The 18,380-nt window shown below is 44.5% G+C and overlaps 2 protein-coding genes across 2 annotated transcripts in view; one reads left to right on the top strand and one right to left on the bottom strand.

Moving 5' to 3' along the window:
• SBF2 (SET binding factor 2) overlaps positions 1–15,749 on the bottom strand; it is a 230,333-nt gene extending 214,584 nt beyond the window's left edge. The window contains exons 1-2 of the mRNA XM_083476221.1: positions 15,694–15,749; positions 12,223–12,274 (exon numbers count right to left, since the gene is read on the bottom strand). The gene's annotated coding sequence lies outside the window, so the exon portion shown is untranslated. The remainder of the gene's footprint in view (positions 1–12,222; positions 12,275–15,693) is intronic.
• On the top strand, positions 13,872–17,134 carry ADM (adrenomedullin). The gene is made up of 4 exons (XM_083478829.1): positions 13,872–14,036; positions 14,643–14,741; positions 15,010–15,207; positions 15,741–17,134. Exons 2-4 carry the CDS (start codon positions 14,644–14,646, stop codon positions 16,039–16,041), a joined length of 597 nt encoding a protein of 198 aa, XP_083334955.1. The 5' UTR covers positions 13,872–14,036; position 14,643; the 3' UTR covers positions 16,042–17,134.
• Positions 17,135–18,380: the final 1,246 nt, after the last annotated feature.

The raw sequence follows: 18,380 nt of genomic DNA, 5'->3' as shown, positions 1-18,380 counted from the left end.
CACTTTCCAGGGCATTCTCTTTCAATTTTCCGACTGCCAAAATAATAATAATATCCACTTAAAAACAATAACAATCAGAATGGTTGTGCCAGGGTGACACAATACTTTAAGCCCCTTTAACAGAGCAAAAATAAATTTCACCCATGCATTAGAATCCCTCAGAATACTGACAGGTATCCTCAGAGGTTTGTGTATTTTTTACAGTAGGAGTTTTGAAACAATACTTCAGGAATATGTCAGGGTGTTAAAAAAAGCACTTAGATGATCCCAGTTAACATACAGTTAAACAATTTAAACTCAATAAAAACATAAAATCCATATATTAAAACTGATAGTAGAATTTCAACATTTCTGCAATGAAATGTAGATAACCTTCTTCCCATGCACTCCCTGCTCTCCTTGTTATGGCCCAGAATTTGGTGGATTGTGACCTACAAATGTCTATCTTTAAAGCCCTCACCAGCTATAAATATATATATATATATTGGGTCATTTGCTTATTGGAAGCTCACAGAAATGTGCTTTTAATATTTTGCTGATGCATTGCTTATTCAGTACCGCAATATGGACAACAAAGGCCTCTTTAATGTAGCCCCCCTGAGTTCATTCTCCAGAATGGAATTTTTACGTGCCCAAGAATTTCCAGGATGTTTCCTGTTTACGTTTTCCTCTTGCCTGAGTCTAGCAACATGCCCCACTGGGAGAAGGAGGAGGAGGGATGCACGTTTCTACAAACTAAGTGCAGCAATCAAACACACCATGCAGAGCTCACATGCAATGTGAGCTATTATTGCACTGGTGTGATCTGTCCTCTTAAGTATAGTTTGAAGGAAAGCACTAATAAAACAGTAGTGGGCCTCATTCATCACTCAGACTATTCTTTTGCAGTAACTTTATGAACTGTACTGAAATGTCTCTTGTCGTAAAGTATGCAGGAAGATCTGGTGTGTGGGAGGGACAATGTAGGAAAGCCCAAATTCCACAGCACAAGTAACCAGAGAGCACTTTAAGTGCAGAAACAGTACAAGAGAGAGTGTTGCTCAGCAGATCTTTGAATGAACAAAGTATTTGAGGAATATCATTTCTTCATTGATTTATTTAGAACAATTATCAACAGTTCATTAAAGCCAATATATAATAACACCAACAATTCTTAAACACCAATAATAAACAATCATAAGGAACTCTGGACTTTCAGAAACTCCACATTCCACACTTTAAGAAAGCTGACTTCTAAAACTTCAAGAACAACTGGGTGAGACTCTATGGACAGAAATACTCAAATAGTATTCAGACGACACAATGTTGCGTACATGATGTCACACACACAACACAAGCCAGGACCATAGCTGTCAACTTTTCCATTGTTTTAAGGGAAATTCCCTTATTCCAAATAGGATTCCTCGCAAGAAAAGGGAGAAGTTGACAGCTATACCCAGGCCCCCCCTAATCTCAGGGACAACATGGCACCTCTGCTACAGGATCAAGAGGGCTTGTTGGAAAACATACCAGGAACTCAATTTTCTCAATGCAAGTTATGTTGTTGTTCTATATAAAACAGGTGGTGTCTCAATGCATCTTTTGCTTTGTGTAAACCTAGGCTAAATAACTGTTGCGGTGAAGAACAACAACAACAACAACTGACATTAGTGGCTTTCATCCAACTGCTTTTGTGCAAGTAAAGCAGAACTTAAGGAAGCAAACCCATTGGAGCTAACTACTGTAGTTAAATGCCCTTAACTAGGGCTATGTAAGAATGGAGGAGAGACCTACTTCAAACTGCAAAACAGCAATTGAAACACAACCTGGTACAAACAAAAAATTTTTTAAAGGAATTTAGGCTGCACAACTTCCAGAGGGTTTAAATTTGCCTCAGTCTAGATTTGAATCCCATAAAGTAACTGAGCTAAAGTTTTAGCTTTTAAAACTTCATGCACTGCAAGAATAAAGTTATGGCCTTTTGTTCAAATATTTAAATACTCTTACCTGTTCAATAAATTGTTTATCTAAATACCTTTTGGGGGATCTGTATTATTCAGAACATACCTTTACCTTGATTTGGTTTAATTTCCCATAAAATATTCTTTTTGACAATATCCAGAAAATGTGTCCAACATCTCATCAGACTCACTTTTGTCTGGGATAGAATTACATACAATTAAACAAATATTTTTGGTGGACATCTTGGGGACACAATAAGTTGGTTATAATAGAAACTTAACAATGTTGTTTATATAGAGATTGAACAGGACAAAAGCAAAGATACAGCCCTGCTTAACCCCTTTAGTAAATGACACAGGATCTGTAAGATATTCATCTATAGTGCAATGTACTTTCAGGCATGTATTATTATACAGATGTTTAATGAAAAAGAGGTCTTTTGTATATAGCTCATGAGGCCAATTTTCCCCAAAGATAAAGAAAAGCTGCATACAAAGCACCTTTGGGTTGCCCCCCCCCCCTTTTCATATTTGTCAATCAAATCTATAGTAGATCTACTCTACCTAAGCCTTGCTGGCAAAATTGTTTCCTCTTACAGTGGTACCTCGGGTTAAGAACTTAATTCATTCTGGAGGTCCATTCTTAACCTGAAACTGTTCTTAACCTGAGGTACCACTTTAGCTAATGGGGCCTCCCGCTGTCACCATGCCGCCGCTGTGTGATTTCTGTTCTCATCCTGAAGCAAAGTTCTTAATCTGAGGTACTATTTCTGGGTTAGCAGAGTCTGTAACCTGAAGCGTCTGTAACCTGAAGCATCTGTAACACGAGGTACCAGTTTATAGCCAGTTGGTTAGTTTATTATGCAGGTGAATTGCATAAAGTTTGCTCATTACACATCGCAAGCTAACTGGACAATAATTTGCTCAATCAACTTTGCACCTTTTAAATATACAGGAGCAGTACTCCAGGCTTACAGCAGCGCTCCAGAACTCTGTTTTTAAAGAAATAAAATCTGCAGAAAGAAAGTAGCATCTTAAAAAGAAGGCATGCCCCACTTTTTCCTCACTTAGGAGGGAGTAGGAGATAACGCCTGCTGTCTACAGTGGTGTTGGGGTAAATTTTGAAGTGCAGTTGGAGCCCCCATAGACCCACCCCTGAAAGGGAGTCGTCGCTTAGGATCAGCTGCCAATGACAGGCAAGTGGATAGGCAAAATATGGTGCCACAGCTAGAATGGTAAGAGCTGGGCTCACATTAGTGATCCACCATGAAGCTCACTGGGTGACCTTGGGCCAGTTATTTTCTGAATTAACTGACCTAGTTAATAAAGGAATCGTGTGCTAGACCTGATCTATCCTCCAACCCCCTGAGCATACACCATGGGCAAATACTGCTGCATCTGATGACATGATTGTTCCTTTTTTGAACAAAGTACTGGAACTATGCTCCCTGCCCGCCCACCCCTCATGTTCCTACTACACCACACCACTGGCTACCTATGACACATATGTGCATGATGTAAAACAAAGGTAGGGAACTTCTTTCACTCCATGGACCAGATCTTTATCACTCCTCACCTGCACATGCCAATCTAGGTCACTACCCACCCATCAGTCATCTGCAGTTACCTATTGAGGAGTAGGCCACCTCAAATCTGGCTGGACTTATCACCGTTGTCACTGGACCTTAGTTGCATTTGGTTAAATCTACACAGATTGTGACATTATAACTTGATATCATTATGGTGCCACAGGACCGCTGTTTTTTAAGTGTATGTTTTTTCTTCTTCAAAGCCTTCTTGTATCTATCTTTTCAGGTGCAGAAGAGTAACAGAAAGTGCTAATCTGACACCTGGAAATCCTGAATTCCAAATATGATAGTGGCACAGAACAGGTGGGAAGTCTCATAGGCAGATGTCACTTTAAATCCTGCTGGGGGATGATGGCAGATCTTGTCTTCACTATCTCTTCTGCTTAAGCATTTGGGTAACACTCTGGGAAAAGTGCCACTCTTCAATAGCTAAAAGTGCCTTGGAGCCTAGAAGGACTAAAGACAATGATTTCAGATTGCTATTAATAGATGGCAAAAATGAAACCTCTTTGGTCTTAGCCATGAGAGTGCAATTGGCTTGTCAGAAACTGCAAGCATAGTGCTGGTGTTTGGATGTTGTTTGACAGAATGACTCGAGTGTATGCTAACAATGCACATGGAAGGTGACATTTACATCTTAGGGCTGTTTCACAGGATACAAAATACATTAAAATGAAAGGGAAGTCTTTTCTCATTACTCTAACTGCAAATTTTCTGAACTGGTTGAGGACAGAAAGCTTCCATTTTTTTAATACCGCAAATGCTATCAAATACTTTGGAAGTCTCGGTGCCACTTTTATGTATAAACATACAGAGGAAATGTTTTATTCTGTGTAAACAATTCCAAACAATTTAGTAAAATTGTTCTGAATCCTAGAAGATGAAACAGACCAGTTTCAAAAGGTCAGTCGTCTCAGAAGCAACCTATATTGTTTCCCCAAAGTTTAATTTTAAAGAAACAGCCTGATTTTTTTTTAAATGATATCATCTCTTTAATGATCACCCAGTACATCAGCAGCACTTCAGCTCATCTGCATGTTTTCCAGTCACGAATGAATACTTATTCTGCTTTGATGCGGAAACTTATTCTGAAATTATACTACTTTGTGGGTAGTAAACCAATAACCTCCTTCGGTCTTGGCACAGGGCAACCTTAATAATTGAGGAGAAGAAAATCCATGAAGACACCTTTCCCTATCTTCCTTGACAAAGTGCACCTGTCAAAATTTCACTTCCACAACAACTGTCAAAGTACGGAAGTCCTTGATCAAATCTCCTGTTTGTTCAATTGATGGATTTACTTTAAAGCAGCTACAGAGGGCTCCAGTTCTGATTAGAGCTCCCAATTAATCCTTTGCTCCCAGTGCTATTTCCCAGCCTAAAACTGAAATCCTTTACACTAGGGTTAGCCAGTGCTGTCTTTCTAGAAAAAGAGGTGCCGGAATACACCATGAACATCTCCCTTGTTCTCTTAGAATGGCAATGGCACCCAGTGGAGAGGTACTGGAACTGAGTTCCTGTGAGCTAGCTAATATGGGGCTAGCTAATATGGTTCCATGATCCATATACAGTATTGTTGGACTCCAATTCCCATCAGCTTCAACCAGCACGATCAATGACCCGAGATGATGGAAGTTGGAGTTCAACAACATCTGGAGAGCTATCCCTTGGCTATCCCTGCTTTACACTTACCCTGAGAGTAAGTTCCATTCAACTCAGTAGGATTTACTAAATGCTATTAGCTCTTACTGGGGAAAACATACAGGTATGTGCTTTATTCGTATATCCCCCCCCCCCACCCCAAAAGCAACTCAGGACCAGTAGGTTCAGGAAAGCGATTTAGAGTGGAAAAATGTCTTGGAGGGGAAGGTAAAACACATGCTGCTCTACTACCACAAACTGGAGTCTCCTCCAGTTGCTTTTTTAAAAAAATGGACTTATGTTCAGTAAAAGCATATGTTTGTTCATATGTTATGCGTTGTTGTTTTTTTAATTCAAGGCATTATTTTATATGGAAGTCAATGTAGCACAGTTACAGAGCAATCTTATGCATGGTAATTCATAAATATGTTCAATGGAATGAACTTCTAGGTTAAGCACACTGAACTATAGAATCCAAATGGAAAGGAGCATAGTTTGTCAAAATTTGCTACTGAATAATAGGGTAAGTTGCTATGAAAAAATATTTTCTAAACAAAAGCATATTCTAATCTAAAAATAAACAAAGTTGTTTCAAAGCAATTTTTCTCACCATGCTTATAATGCCATTAATTGTAGTAAATGCATTAACCCACTGTGGATTTATTAAAGTATAATGCCAGTGATTTATAGAGTCAGTGTTTCTATATTAAATATATCTGTTACATCTATATTGCTGCTGGTCTTAGGCACTACTGAAGATATTTTGTAGATTTCTTGTTTCTTGCCTTCACACTAGGCCAGTATTTTGGACTTAATTGTTGAAATACTAACTTATAATCTAAATATTCCTCCAATTGAGACTTAGAGTTACTAATGTACAATATATAGATTCAAAAAAATTAATCAATACAATTATTAATCAGGAAAAATAAACCTGTAAAGACTGTTGTCCTGGACAAGACTTGCTTCCAACATAGACTTCTTAAAATGTTTCCTTGTATTTTATTATTGCATAGTAATATCTACTCATACCAGTGTGGAATACATTGCTAGTTTTTTTTTAAGTCAAAACTTTCCTAACGGTAACTGTGGCTGGTGTGTGTGTGTGCGTGTGCACATGTGGCTAAATTTACAATAGCTTGTATTTCACAGACAGACAGTAAATTAATGGGGTAATATTTTTCAGGTCATGTGAAATTTTTTACTTAGGGCCTAACGGCTGAAACTTTTAGTGGGAAATGTAGGGGTTGTAAATTCTATAATTACAAAACTATAGCGTACACTGTCATTGCTTGACTGAAATAGAAAAGGATTGAGCAACAATAATTATGAATTATACAATACAGCCTTCCTCTGAAGAATGAAAGAAACAAAGAACATTTCTTTCTCTTCTGAAATCCAGAGACATTTTTGAGGGGGAATACCGCAACCATTTAATCATGTACAACAAAGGGCCATAACTATAGCACTGAAACTACAGGAGGTATTTAAGTAGGTGATGCATATTTATCACATTTATCATCTGATCATCCCATGGGGAGAAATGGGGGAGAGGAGATTTAGCAAGGTCAAAAGGTACAAAATGCATGTAAGCAATGAGCAAGCATTTCTTACATCTTATTCACTTCCTGGCTATTTTTCTACAGAAAACTCTGTCAGGGAAGTACTCCCGCAAACCATCTCTTCTCTTGGGTATGTGGAAGGATGCAAGTGTGCTCCGTTGTATAGCATTTTTCGCATTGCAAATCTTTTTCCTTCTTCCGCAGAATTCCATGGATCACATTTGTTACGTTGACTTCTATAGACAAGGGTAATGTGGAGGGTATGTACTTCCTTTCCCACAGTCTGGGGCAGGGGTTAATTTCAAAACTATTTTTCTGATTGCTCTCCAGAAGTAGCTCTTTGGCCAGTGTCCTGCAAATGTAGATGAAACTGAATCCAGGCAAGATGGAAATGACATTGGTTAGGAATTCCAATTATAATTGCAGGCATGAACCTACTATTGGTCAGTCAATGATTAACAGTTTAGTGCATGCCTTACAACAGAAAGCATGGCACAATAATCATACTTTCTAATAAGTTGACATATGACATATGTAAACAAAGCATTTTCAGACTTATAGTATAAGTGAAATAAAGATTTAAAATGTGGATTACAGGGTGTTCTGCTGGTTTGCAGAGAAGCAGCTCTAGAGTTTAGAGCAAGAGGTAACACAAAGCAATAAGCAGGTAGAAGTCAGAGTCAAGTTCAGCAGGACCTGGGAGAGCTCCCAGAGCCAACAGGCATTACTCTAATGAAGGCCAGAGCCAAAATTAGCTTTAAATAGTGGAGGCACCTGCTGACTGCCCAAGGACCATTTTGCAGTTGTGAGCTGGCAGAATCTCTTAAAGGGCAGAACTGAAAGTCTTGCTTTCCCGATATGCCTTCTGTCTTTTTACTCAGAGGCTTACAATGAAACAAGGTCGTGGGCAGTCTCCTTTCACATATTTTTTTGGAGCACACTGGTGGAGAAGAGGCTTTGAGCTATTCATTCAAAATGTCTCTGGCCTCGAAGGCTGAGTCAAAGTCTTCTCCTTGAGGCTGAGCCATGGATTGCTTTCCCCTTGAACATCCTCTTCATCCTGGAGAAGAGTGACTAGTGGGGTGCCACAGGGTTCTGTCTTGGGCCCAGTCTTATTCAACATCTTTATCAACGACTTGGATGATGGACTCAAGGGCATCCTGATCAAATTTGCAGATGACACCAAACTGGGAGGGGTGGCTAACACCCCAGAGGACAGGATCACACTTCAAAACGACCTTGACAGATTAGAGAACTGGGCAAAAACAAACAAGATGAATTTTAACAGGGAGAAATGTAAAGTATTGCACTTGGGCAAAAAAAATGAGAGGCACAAATACAAGATGGGTGACACCTGGCTTGAGAGCAGTACATGTGAAAAGGATCTAGGAGCCTTGGTTGACCACAAACTTGACATGAGCCAACAGTGTGACGCGGCAGCTAAAAAAGCCAATGCAATTCTGGGCTGCATCAATAGGAGTATAGCATCTAGATCAAGGGAAGTAATAGTGCCACTGTATTCTGCTCTGGTCAGACCTCACCTGGAGTACTGTGTCCAGTTCTGGGCACCACAATTCAAGAAGGACACTGACAAACTGGAACGTGTCCAGAGGAGGGCAACCAAAATGGTCAAAGGCCTGGAAACGATGCCTTATGAGGAACGGCTAAGGGAGCTGGGCATGTTTAGCCTGGAGAAGAGGAGTTTAAGGGGTGATATGATAGCCATGTTCAAATATATAAAAGGATGTCACATAGAGGAGGGAGAAAGGTTGTTTTCTGCTGCTCCAGACAAGCGTACACGGAGCAATGGATCCAAACTACAAGAAAGAAGATTCCACCTAAACATTAGGAATAACTTCCTGACAGTAAGAGCTGTTCGACAGTGGAATTTGCTGCCAAGGAGTGTGGTGGAGTCTCCTACTTTGGAGGTCTTTAAGCAGAGGCTTGACAACCATATATCAGGAGTGCTCTGATGGTGTTTCCTGCTTGGCAGGGGGTTGGACTCGATGGCCCTTGTGGTCTCTTCTAACTCTATGATTCTATGATTCTATGATTCTAGGTCCTTAGCAGTTTTGAAGAAGGCTGTGTCTAAGTTATGCTTCTCTTGACTTGCATATGTATAAACCCCACAAGCTTCGGTGTCTCAGGCATCTAATCACATAAACGTTTTAAGGGGAAAGCAGTTGTGATGCCCAGTCATACATTCCTCTTGTGTATTTTTTTTAAAAGAAAATACAGCCACGGGGGCTGCAATTCACAGCAGACTGCCAGTGAAGGGGAACTGCCTTGCCCCCACCACAAGTGAGCACCAAAACATCTCCACACTGTATACCTAGGAAAAGCTGTTTCAGAAGCAAGTTTTAGTGGGAAAACTGCCACAGGAGAAAGGGTTAAGAAGCTCTTATTGACACACAACTCAGCATCAAGTGTAGTTTAGCCCTTAGACTGTCACTCAAATGGAGAGATCAGTGTGTGAGATCAGAGACCTCCATGGAGGAGAGGGAAGCTGTTCCATTCTTGCATCAGAGATCAAGGGCCTGGAACTGGTTACTATAGATAAATTCGTTAGAATCAAAACTGGATGTTAAGACTGGTAACCTCAAAGCACTCCTACCTCTTTGAGGATTTATCTCAGTATAGTCACTATCTGATAATTGTGGGCTTAATCTGGAGATACCGTGTGTAAAAAGTGTGCTGCATATAACAAACACCACATGTGGTACTTTGATGTGGATACACATTGATTGCATGCAGTCCAACTATCTGCACTGTGTCAGACTTGTGTTCTGTTGATCCACCCATGATTCCTTTGTTACCTCACAAAATGGCATCTCATGTTAAGTTTCTGTACACATAAAAATGTGAAATGTGAGCATTTCCAGAAACCATAGGACTTAAGCTGAATGAATGAATAAACAATGTATTGCCTACATTGCTGTCCTTCCACCATGGTTACCTTGGCCTGCTCCTGTTTCCTATCTATCCATGGGGTTGTGTCCAACCAGGTCACCCCATCTTCACAAGAACTTCTGCTTTTGAAATAAAACTTCCCCCTCCTCTTCTCCCCCCATGTGCATTGCAGCCCAACACCCCAATCTCTGGAGGATTGGGGAGACCCACTGAGAACAGATTTAGGGTGTGTGCTGTGGAAGGAGATGTGGGGGGAATTATATTGTGATACAGCACATGATTTCCAATGATTTCACCCTCTGCCATCATTACAAAACATTTCCAAATTATTTGAGAAATGAGACGGAATACATACTGCAAAAGTTGTACAGGTTTTTGGTGCAGAACATAGATTTGGAAAAGGTGACTTGGTTCCTCAGTTGTGTAGTAAGTAATATGAACCATTGTCCCTTTGCAAAAAGTAATGATGCATGGCACCTTTTCAGTTAAAAGAGGCCGTATGAACTTTAATTACAGTTAATAGCACTGGCAACCCTGCACATGTCTTACATTAGATATGGGAAACTGAGGGACAAACAGGAAAGACACTGGGACACACAGCCTTAAAAATTCCAAGCTTCATAATATTCATCATGGCAATATTGTTCTCAACACATACCTAAGCATGTATATATAGCCTGTCCTTCGAAAACATTTCCACTGTTATTGTCTGTGGTTGATCTTATGATGCTGCTTATAATATACTAACACAGTGATGTTTGCAATTTTTTTAGTTATGATGCAAGCCGTTTGGATTATTGCAATGCATTATTGCAGCTGCCTTTGAAGATTGTTTGGAAGTTGCCATTAGTTCAAAACGCAGTTGATTTGGAATTACTGACTTATTGGACTGCCACTTTTGAGATTGCTCAACTGGCTCTTAGTCTGTTTCTGGGCACAATTAAAAATGCTTGCACTGAAGTGAACTATGGTAACTTAAAATGCTTTAGGACCACAAGTACCTTAGCAGTTGCCTTCATCTACCCAGAGCCTGCACAAAGCTGAACAGACGAAGAAGGCCTCATAGCTAATAAGTACCTGAAGGATTAGTGTTGTGTGTTAGCTTTTGGGGGATTAACATTATACGAGGGTCCTCCACTCACACACGGCAGATTATCCTAATAATCAAGGACAAACTTTTTTTGTAGTTTTTATTGAAATTTCCAATGTTGCAATGCAATATGATACAAAAGAAAAAGCAGAAACAAAGTAAGGCAGAAAGAACAGAGGGCAGAGAAGTAATTGTATCTACTGCATCATAGATAAACCTTCTTTAAATGGAAAAATGAAAATATGGGTAGGAAGAGAGCAGAGGTGTTGATAAAGTTAGTACACTTCCAAATTTCATGCTGCTGAGAAGTGGCCTGTTATCTGCACATACTCATGAATTGGCATTGCTGGGTGTGTTGAAAATATCAACAATTAATGATTTATCACATATCTTCAGTCCATCTAGAAATCTTCCAGAACTGTTTCTTGGAACAGCTCAGATGCTGCTATTTCCCTTTGATGCAGAAATTTATAGGTACTTTCCTAAATTTAGAGAAACATGTTGTCTTAGATGAAAGCTCTTTTCAAACAATATTTATTTATTGTATGCATATCCTGCTCTTCTTACATGGATCTCCCATCCAGATTGCGGACTAAGTCCACACCCACTTGGCTACAGCCTCTGATATTCCCAGAGCTTCAGCTTACTGGAAGTTAATAGAAGCAATAACCACTTCCTTAAACATTTGCATTGTCACACAGAAAGGATAGCAATGTAATTTTGTTGTAGAAATCAAGGAATTACCCAACTAGAAATCACCCTTTTGTATATGTTGGTTGTCGCTTCATTATTCAGCTTCATTTTGTGTTTCTCAAAGTCTGGTCAAGTGGTGGTTATCAGAGATACATAACTACTATTGGCACTATATTGGCCCCAGAGTATAAATGATACAAAATAGATACAGTAATCAATCTTCATGAAGCCAAACAGAGTTAACTTCTAAGAGTACAGTGGTACCTCAGGTTACATACGCTTCAGGGTACACACTCCGCTAACCCAGAAATAGTGCTTCAGGTTAAGAACTTTGCTTCAGGATGAGAACAGAAATTATGCTCGCGGCGGCAGCAGGAGGCCCCATTAGCTAAAGTGGTGCTTCAGGTTAAGAACAGTTTCAGGTTAAGAACGGACCTCTGAAACGAATTAAGTACTTAACCCGAGGTACCACTGTACTGTAACACAAAAGCATACCGGTACATATACTTACACGAAAGAAACAACACCCCACACCGATACTATGCAGGTCTAGCCAGAAGTTAAGTCCCACTGGGCTCAATGGAACTTGCTCCCAGGAAAATTGGTACAGGATTACAGCCTTCACAGGCTGACTCAGTATTATGCAGCTTCATATGTACAAGATATATTGAAGTATCAGAATGCAAATGCATTTTTTAAAAAGAGTAAAGTGCTTAACGTTGGCTGGCATTTACTTTATCCAAGTTGCTCCCAATTCTCGCTAAAGGTACGCCGCACTCCTCTGCCGCAAGTCTTACCTTGCCTGAAGAGCCCCTTCGCTCGCTGCTCAAGAGGCAGGCTTGCTGCTACCTGGAAACAAAAGCTGCAGTTACCTCACAGCACAGCAAAGCTATCAAGAGAGAAAGGTCACATATGCACAAGATGCTAAGACAAGTAGCTGGACGTTAATGGGGATGTGCAAGCTATGCTCAGGAGCACCGCATCTGTTCGCCTCCGCAGACTTTCCAAGCAAAGACAGGAGAGGCAAAGGAACTCCCTGAGCGCTGCTGGCAAGGGAGGAATCACCTTTCTGCCACTGAGTCATTCGAGCAAGTGAAGGGAAGCCTCGATCCTCTCCATCCACACCCCTCTCCCAGACCCATGGCATGCCACGATTGCTATGGCAGGGCAGCGCGACGCGGCGCATCTGTCCGTGCGCGCGTACACCTGCTGGCTCCAGCCGCTCACTTTTTCGCAGAAATGGCCTGGGGGAAAAGAAAATGCCCCGGGATTTTTTAGAAAATCTATTTTTAGGTCTTTGAGATTTCTTGGCAGTAAAGGCACTCGAAGGAAACTCCCGCGCGGGGAAACGAAAAGAAAACCACCCTGCTCAGAGATTTGCGCTGATTTGCAGGCGCCCGGGAGAGAGATCCAACTGGTTCAGTCTGGGCGAGCCGCTCCAAGAAGCCAGGAGGCTACGTGTGCGAGCGAGCGTAAGCTTTGCGGCTGGAGAAAGATCGCGCAGGGCAGGAGAGCAGCAGCGGTGAAGAGAAAGCTCCTGTGCAAGGGAGGAATCAGATCGGCGCGGCTGATATCCCGTAAACAAAGTGCTACATGTCCGTCCCATTGCAAAATAGTCACAATAATAATCCTTCCCACTGTTCAGGTGTCTCCCAGTTAAAAAGCAAACTTTGCTTTCTAGTTGAAAGCAAACAAACAACTGATAAATATTTGGCCAGGAGTTTATTCCAGCCTTTACAGTTTGGACGTGTTGGTCTTTCCTCCGAATATGATTACAAAGGACAACCCAAAGCTCTGGGTTAAGATTAGCTGGCTCACTAATCGCGCTTCTTTGATGATAAGGCACGACTGGCTTGGTCGTTTCTCGCCGCCAATTCTGTAACTATAACCACTTCCACCAATATTTGGGTGGATCTTGGCTGTAAACTGCAGCTTGCAGTATAAACATAGTTCGGGAGGGAGAGAGGACCGACAGGGAATAGGTCTGCCAAGATTGCTAGCCGTAACTACATGAACCTCCATGTGCAGAGGTACTCTACCTCTGGGTAACCGGGTGCTGGAGGGCAAACAAGCCCGTCGCGCTCATGCCCTGCATAGGGGCGCTTTCCCCCCCCCCCCAGAAGCCCCTGCTGGAAAGGGAGGCCAGTTTGACCTTGCTGGTTCGCTCTAGCGGGGCTGACTAGGCTGGAGGCCCAGCACCCGCGCCAAGGCAGCGCGGCAGCTCCGCTAGATTTCGCCGGGGGCACAACTCGTGTCACTCGGGGGCGGCGTATGCCCGTTGACATGCCTGACCCCAGGCGATTCCGCCGAGAAGCGGTGCAAAGTGGCCTCGTTTCCAAGCGTCGCCTGCCCCCCGCGGCCTGACTAATCCGCACCCGAAAGTCATACCTAGCCCCGCCCCCTGCCCCCCCACCTCCCAGGCGCTGCTCTATAAAAGGGCGCAAAGTTGAGCGCTGAGCAGTCAGTAGAAACTTCAGTGGCGCGCAGGGCGGGCTCAGAGCAAAGGAGCTCTTGGAAGGAACTGGGATACCTTTATATTTTGGGGATTTACCGTCAAGCAAGGATCCAGTGTGCGCACAGCCGGACTTCAGTGGATTATCTTCGCTATCAGGTCTGCGCTCGTTATCTGGATGGGGAAAGAAGCACGCAAGGAGGGGAGGGGGGCGACAGCAGAGCTGGCAAAGTTTTGCGTCTTTAGCACATGGGGAGGGGAAGTTCGGGTTACAAGTCAGCGGCCCCGCTTTGGAAACTGGAGGGACGGGCGCGGAGTGAAAGGGGTAGCGCTTGAGTTGATCTCCGCGCCGCGCGGTGTGGGGTGGGAGAGGGGGAGAGAGAGCAGCCGGCTTGAGAGAGCGCTGCCTGCATCGAAGGGCATGAGAATCAAGGTGTTGTTCGTGACGCGCTGGAGCCTGGGAAAAGGGGAGCTTAGCCTTCACCTTTCTGAGCAAACCGAAAGCTTGACAAATGTGCAGGCGGGAGACGAGGCCCCCTGGGTCGATCCTGCCGTGATGAATGGCTGAGCAAATATTGGACGCGAGCGTCACGAGTCCCCGGTGCTCCGGGACAGGGCGGCGGAGGGAGGGCAGAAGGAAGGAGCGCCCCTCCTGGGGACCCCTAGTTAGTTGCCCCCCAGCAAGGCGTTGCGCGTCTCCCCACCACCCCCGCCGCCCTTGGAGGAGGAAAAGGCTGCTAACACCCCCTCTTATCTCTCTGGCAGGATGAAAGTGCTTTCCCTCGCCCTACTCTACCTGGGCTCCGTCTCCTTCTTCGGGGTGGAGGCTGCCAAGCTGGACATCGCGTCGGACTTCAAGAGAAAGTAAGTAGCCGTCGTCGGAGCTTGTCCCACGGGGGGAGGCAACATCTTCGAGGGCGCCGAGGGAAGCGCAGAGCGGAGGCTTCGGCTGGAGCGGAGGGCGCAAGGCGCTCCGCCCCCGGCGCTCCTCCTTCCCGTGCCCTCGCCGAGACGCCTGCGCTGCAACCTGCCCTCCGAAGGCAGGAGTCCCCTCGGGCGGGCTGGCTTTCTTCCCCCTCAGCGCCCCCTTCCTTCCTTCCCTCTCTCACCGGCCTCCCCTGCCTCTCCTCAGGTGGAGCAGCTGGCGAGCCCGGCGGGACGGGCCGGTGCCACCGCTCACCGCGGCGCAGGCGGCGGCCCTCGGAGAAGGCAAGCGCCCCGCAGACAGTCAGGCGGCGGCGGCAGCAGCAGCAGCCGCTGAGCACAGGCTGGCGCTCACCGCGGCCCAGGCGGCTGCCGGAGTGAAGAGGCCCGCGCGCAGCCTGGACAGGTAATTATCTGACTATTATTATTCTTCCCTCATGGGGCTATTACTGCTGAGGCGATCGCTGGAAGCAGCTTGTTGGGGGGCGGGGAGAGTGAGCGGCGCTTTTGCGCGCAGAGGGCTTTTGGCGGGAGAGCGCAGGCTGGGCTGCGGGGAGGGCGCGCAGAGTTCCCGCTGGGGGACGTCCCTTCGGAAGGGGCCCAAAGCGACTGACAGCAGCGCGATGTTAATCATACGTTTGCTGCGCTCGGCGGTTTAGGACTGGAAATAAGCCACGTGGTAGTGGTGGTGGGGGGCGGAAAAAGGAAGAGGAAAATGCCTCGGTCCTTGTGAAATAACCCCGGCTGGGCTAGCTGCCCTTCTGAGGCGACAAAGCTGCTCTTCCCCCTGCCACTATTTCCGTGGAGCTGCAGCTCCCATGAGCCCCAATGGGTAAGGGACGATGGGAGCTGTAATCCCGTCCAGCCAGGCGGCTGCGGTTTCCCGCCTGACCTCGCTGACTCCCGCCGCCTTCTCTCTTCTTGCTTCCTCCGCAACAGCCTTCGCGCGAAGCGCAACCAGGCGACCAACATCCGGAACTGGAGGGAGATGTGCGGGTTCGGGACGTGCACGGTGCACAACCTCGTGCACATCATTAACCACTACATGGACAAGGAAAAGGACGTCTCCGCCCCTCCCGAGAAATTCGGCCCGCAGGGCTACGGCCGCCGCAGGAGGCGCTCGCTGCTGGACACCGCCGCCGCCGCCGCCTCCAGCGGGAGAAGCACACGGACAGCGTCCCGCCTGCTGGCCTTGCTGCGGGAAGGCGGCTCGGCTGGGGCCCTGGCCCAGCAGCCCTAGCAAGCGAGGGCCGAGACCTGTTGCCCGAGGGGAGCCTTCGGCGCTCGGCAGGCGGGGAAAGGGGTCTCGCCCACCTTCAGGGATCCGGAGGCTACCGGCAGGAACGCGGGCGGGGAAGGCGGGCGGCGGCTGAGCCCGTGCTGCGCCTGGAGGGACGGAAGTGGAATGATGAAACTGTGCCAAAAAGGACCTTTCCCCTCCCTTGTGTGGTGGTGAGCTTTCGGTGGTGACGGGCTCTTCCCTTCTGCTCCCCATAGACTGTCTCCCCGCTTCTCCTCCTCTTCCCCCTTCACACGGCAGGGAATTGGCGACCCGCAAGCCCCTCTCTGGGCAGGGGCTGCTGTCTTATACTTGAACGGCCTGGCCAGGCGAAGTGCAATGGACTCGGTGGGCGCGAGCGGCTGAGCAGGAATGAGTGGCTGGGTGGATGTTTGCATGAAAGGAATGCGCCGTATTTAAAGAATTGTCTCCTGTCCTTGTATTCTTTTTAACTACAGAGTTATTTTTATATGTTATATATATATAACAATATATATATTGTGTATGGGCATTTTTTTTTTACTCCGTTGTTATTTTTTTTAACATTGAGACTGTCAACCTTCGTCTTCATCCTGGTGGCACCATAACCATTTTTCTTTTTGGCAAGGCACAATGCATTTCCGTGGGAGGGTTGTGGAGGTAGCAAGATTTGTCGTACACAATCTATTTATGAATGATGGTACATTTCATGTTAACGCTCCTATTCTAAACAAATTTTCTGTGAAGTCAGTCCTCTTGGTTTCATTGGGGTTAACTACTAAGCATGCTTAGGACTGCAGCCTTATTGTAAATCTTCAGTTTTGGTTAGAACTGGTATGTGAAAAGTGCCTTTCTGCAACCACATAGTACAGCATTGGGGTGCAAACTACTTGGGGTTGGGGGCTTGCCCCCTTCTTGTGCCACCTACAGTTTTCATTTTGTCTTGGTTTGTCTGGTTGTCATATTCTTTCCTTGTTTGCCATGGTTTATCACATTCCGGACTGGTAAAAAAAATGTATCACTGTTCTCTCCAGGGGCAGCATGTGAAAATAAAATAAACATTATCACACAAAAAGTTCCTGATTGGTGTTTTTAGATAAAACCAGTGAACTTGGCACAGGGGGGAGCCTTGTTATTTACTCAGTTTCCATCTTTAGAATCAGATGGATTTAAAACTGCTAAACAGCAGGTAATTTGTCATTCTCCACCAAGCCAGGACTCTGAGCCAAAATTGCCCCAAATATGTCCAACCTAATAAACATCATAAAGTCATAATAAATGCTTTCAAGTGAAGACTCAGGGCTGTTGAGGCAACTCCAAGGTCTCCAGTCCTTATACATGTTTCAAGTGAAGCTGAAACATGTCAGAGCTTGGATTGATCATCAAGGGTTTTTTGGGGTTTTTTTTCTTTTTTGCTGCAATTAATCAGAGGAAACAACTGCACTGCTTTCACATTGCACAACAAACAGATTTATAGAGAGAAGGAACATGTTCCAAAAGAAAATGGTCAGGGTAGCTTCCAAGGTTATTTCTGAAGGATTTCCTGGGCCACAGTTCAGGTTGAACCCAGAGGATTATCATGGGCAGAACTCACATTCCTAAAGCCACAGACCAAAAAACAACATGAAACATTCCAACCCTAGTGTCTTGCTGTAAGAGATTTATGCAACCACAGCACCATCTACTGGCAGTACTTAGCCATTACTATTACAGTTCAGTTCCCCAAGCCTGTTAGTGTTGTAAATTATCTGTAGCAGATTGTATTTATGCTTGGTTGTTATGTTGTGATAGTAAACCTCTTTGGAACTAAGTAAATAACCATGATATTAAACCTTTCAGGAATGGGTAAATTTGAGACTGGAAAGGCACTCTTGAGTAATGTGAAAAGATACGTTGGACAGCAGTATCTTAAATCCTGGTTGATAACAGCATCGGCCACAATGCTGATTAAGGCTGGGAGTTGTAAATGCTTCAACAAAATACAAACAGAAGTAATTCTATCATTAGCAGAATAGCATCAAAATTGGACTAGCAATAGTCATGAAATAATTTAGTTGCCAATGCTATTTATGAGTTTTGCCAGTAACCCACTTTCCATGTACCATAGCAATTTATTCATCTAGTCCAGTGCTGCTGCTGCTGCTGCTGCTCACTGGCAACAGCTGGTTTCAGGTACAGGTGTTCCACATCACCTTCTACAAAGTAGCTGATCCTTAAATAAAACAAGTGTTGCCAAGGATTGAACCTGGGACCTTCTGTTTGCAAGCTAGTGCTTTGCCACTCCCACAAGGTATCTTACTAAAGCTTATTGATTTTTATGT

Source organism: Podarcis liolepis (genome assembly GCF_965112155.1).
Source record: "Podarcis liolepis genome assembly, chromosome: 1".
In the NCBI taxonomy this organism is placed as follows: Eukaryota; Metazoa; Chordata; class Lepidosauria; order Squamata; family Lacertidae; genus Podarcis; species Podarcis liolepis.
Note: the sequence above shows the minus strand (reverse complement) of the source record. Positions and strands in the feature narration are given on the sequence as shown.

Bases quoted from the DNA above. Each gene is read 5' to 3' on its own strand.
- ADM (XM_083478829.1), top strand. From the start codon at position 14,644: ATGAAAGTGCTTTCCCTCGCCCTACTCTACCTGGGCTCCGTCTCCTTC. The intron at 14,742-15,009 runs GTAAGTAGCCGT...GCCTCTCCTCAG, and splicing joins GCGTCGGACTTCAAGAGAAA to GTGGAGCAGCTGGCGAGCCC. The intron at 15,208-15,740 runs GTAATTATCTGA...CCTCCGCAACAG, and splicing joins CCCGCGCGCAGCCTGGACAG to CCTTCGCGCGAAGCGCAACC.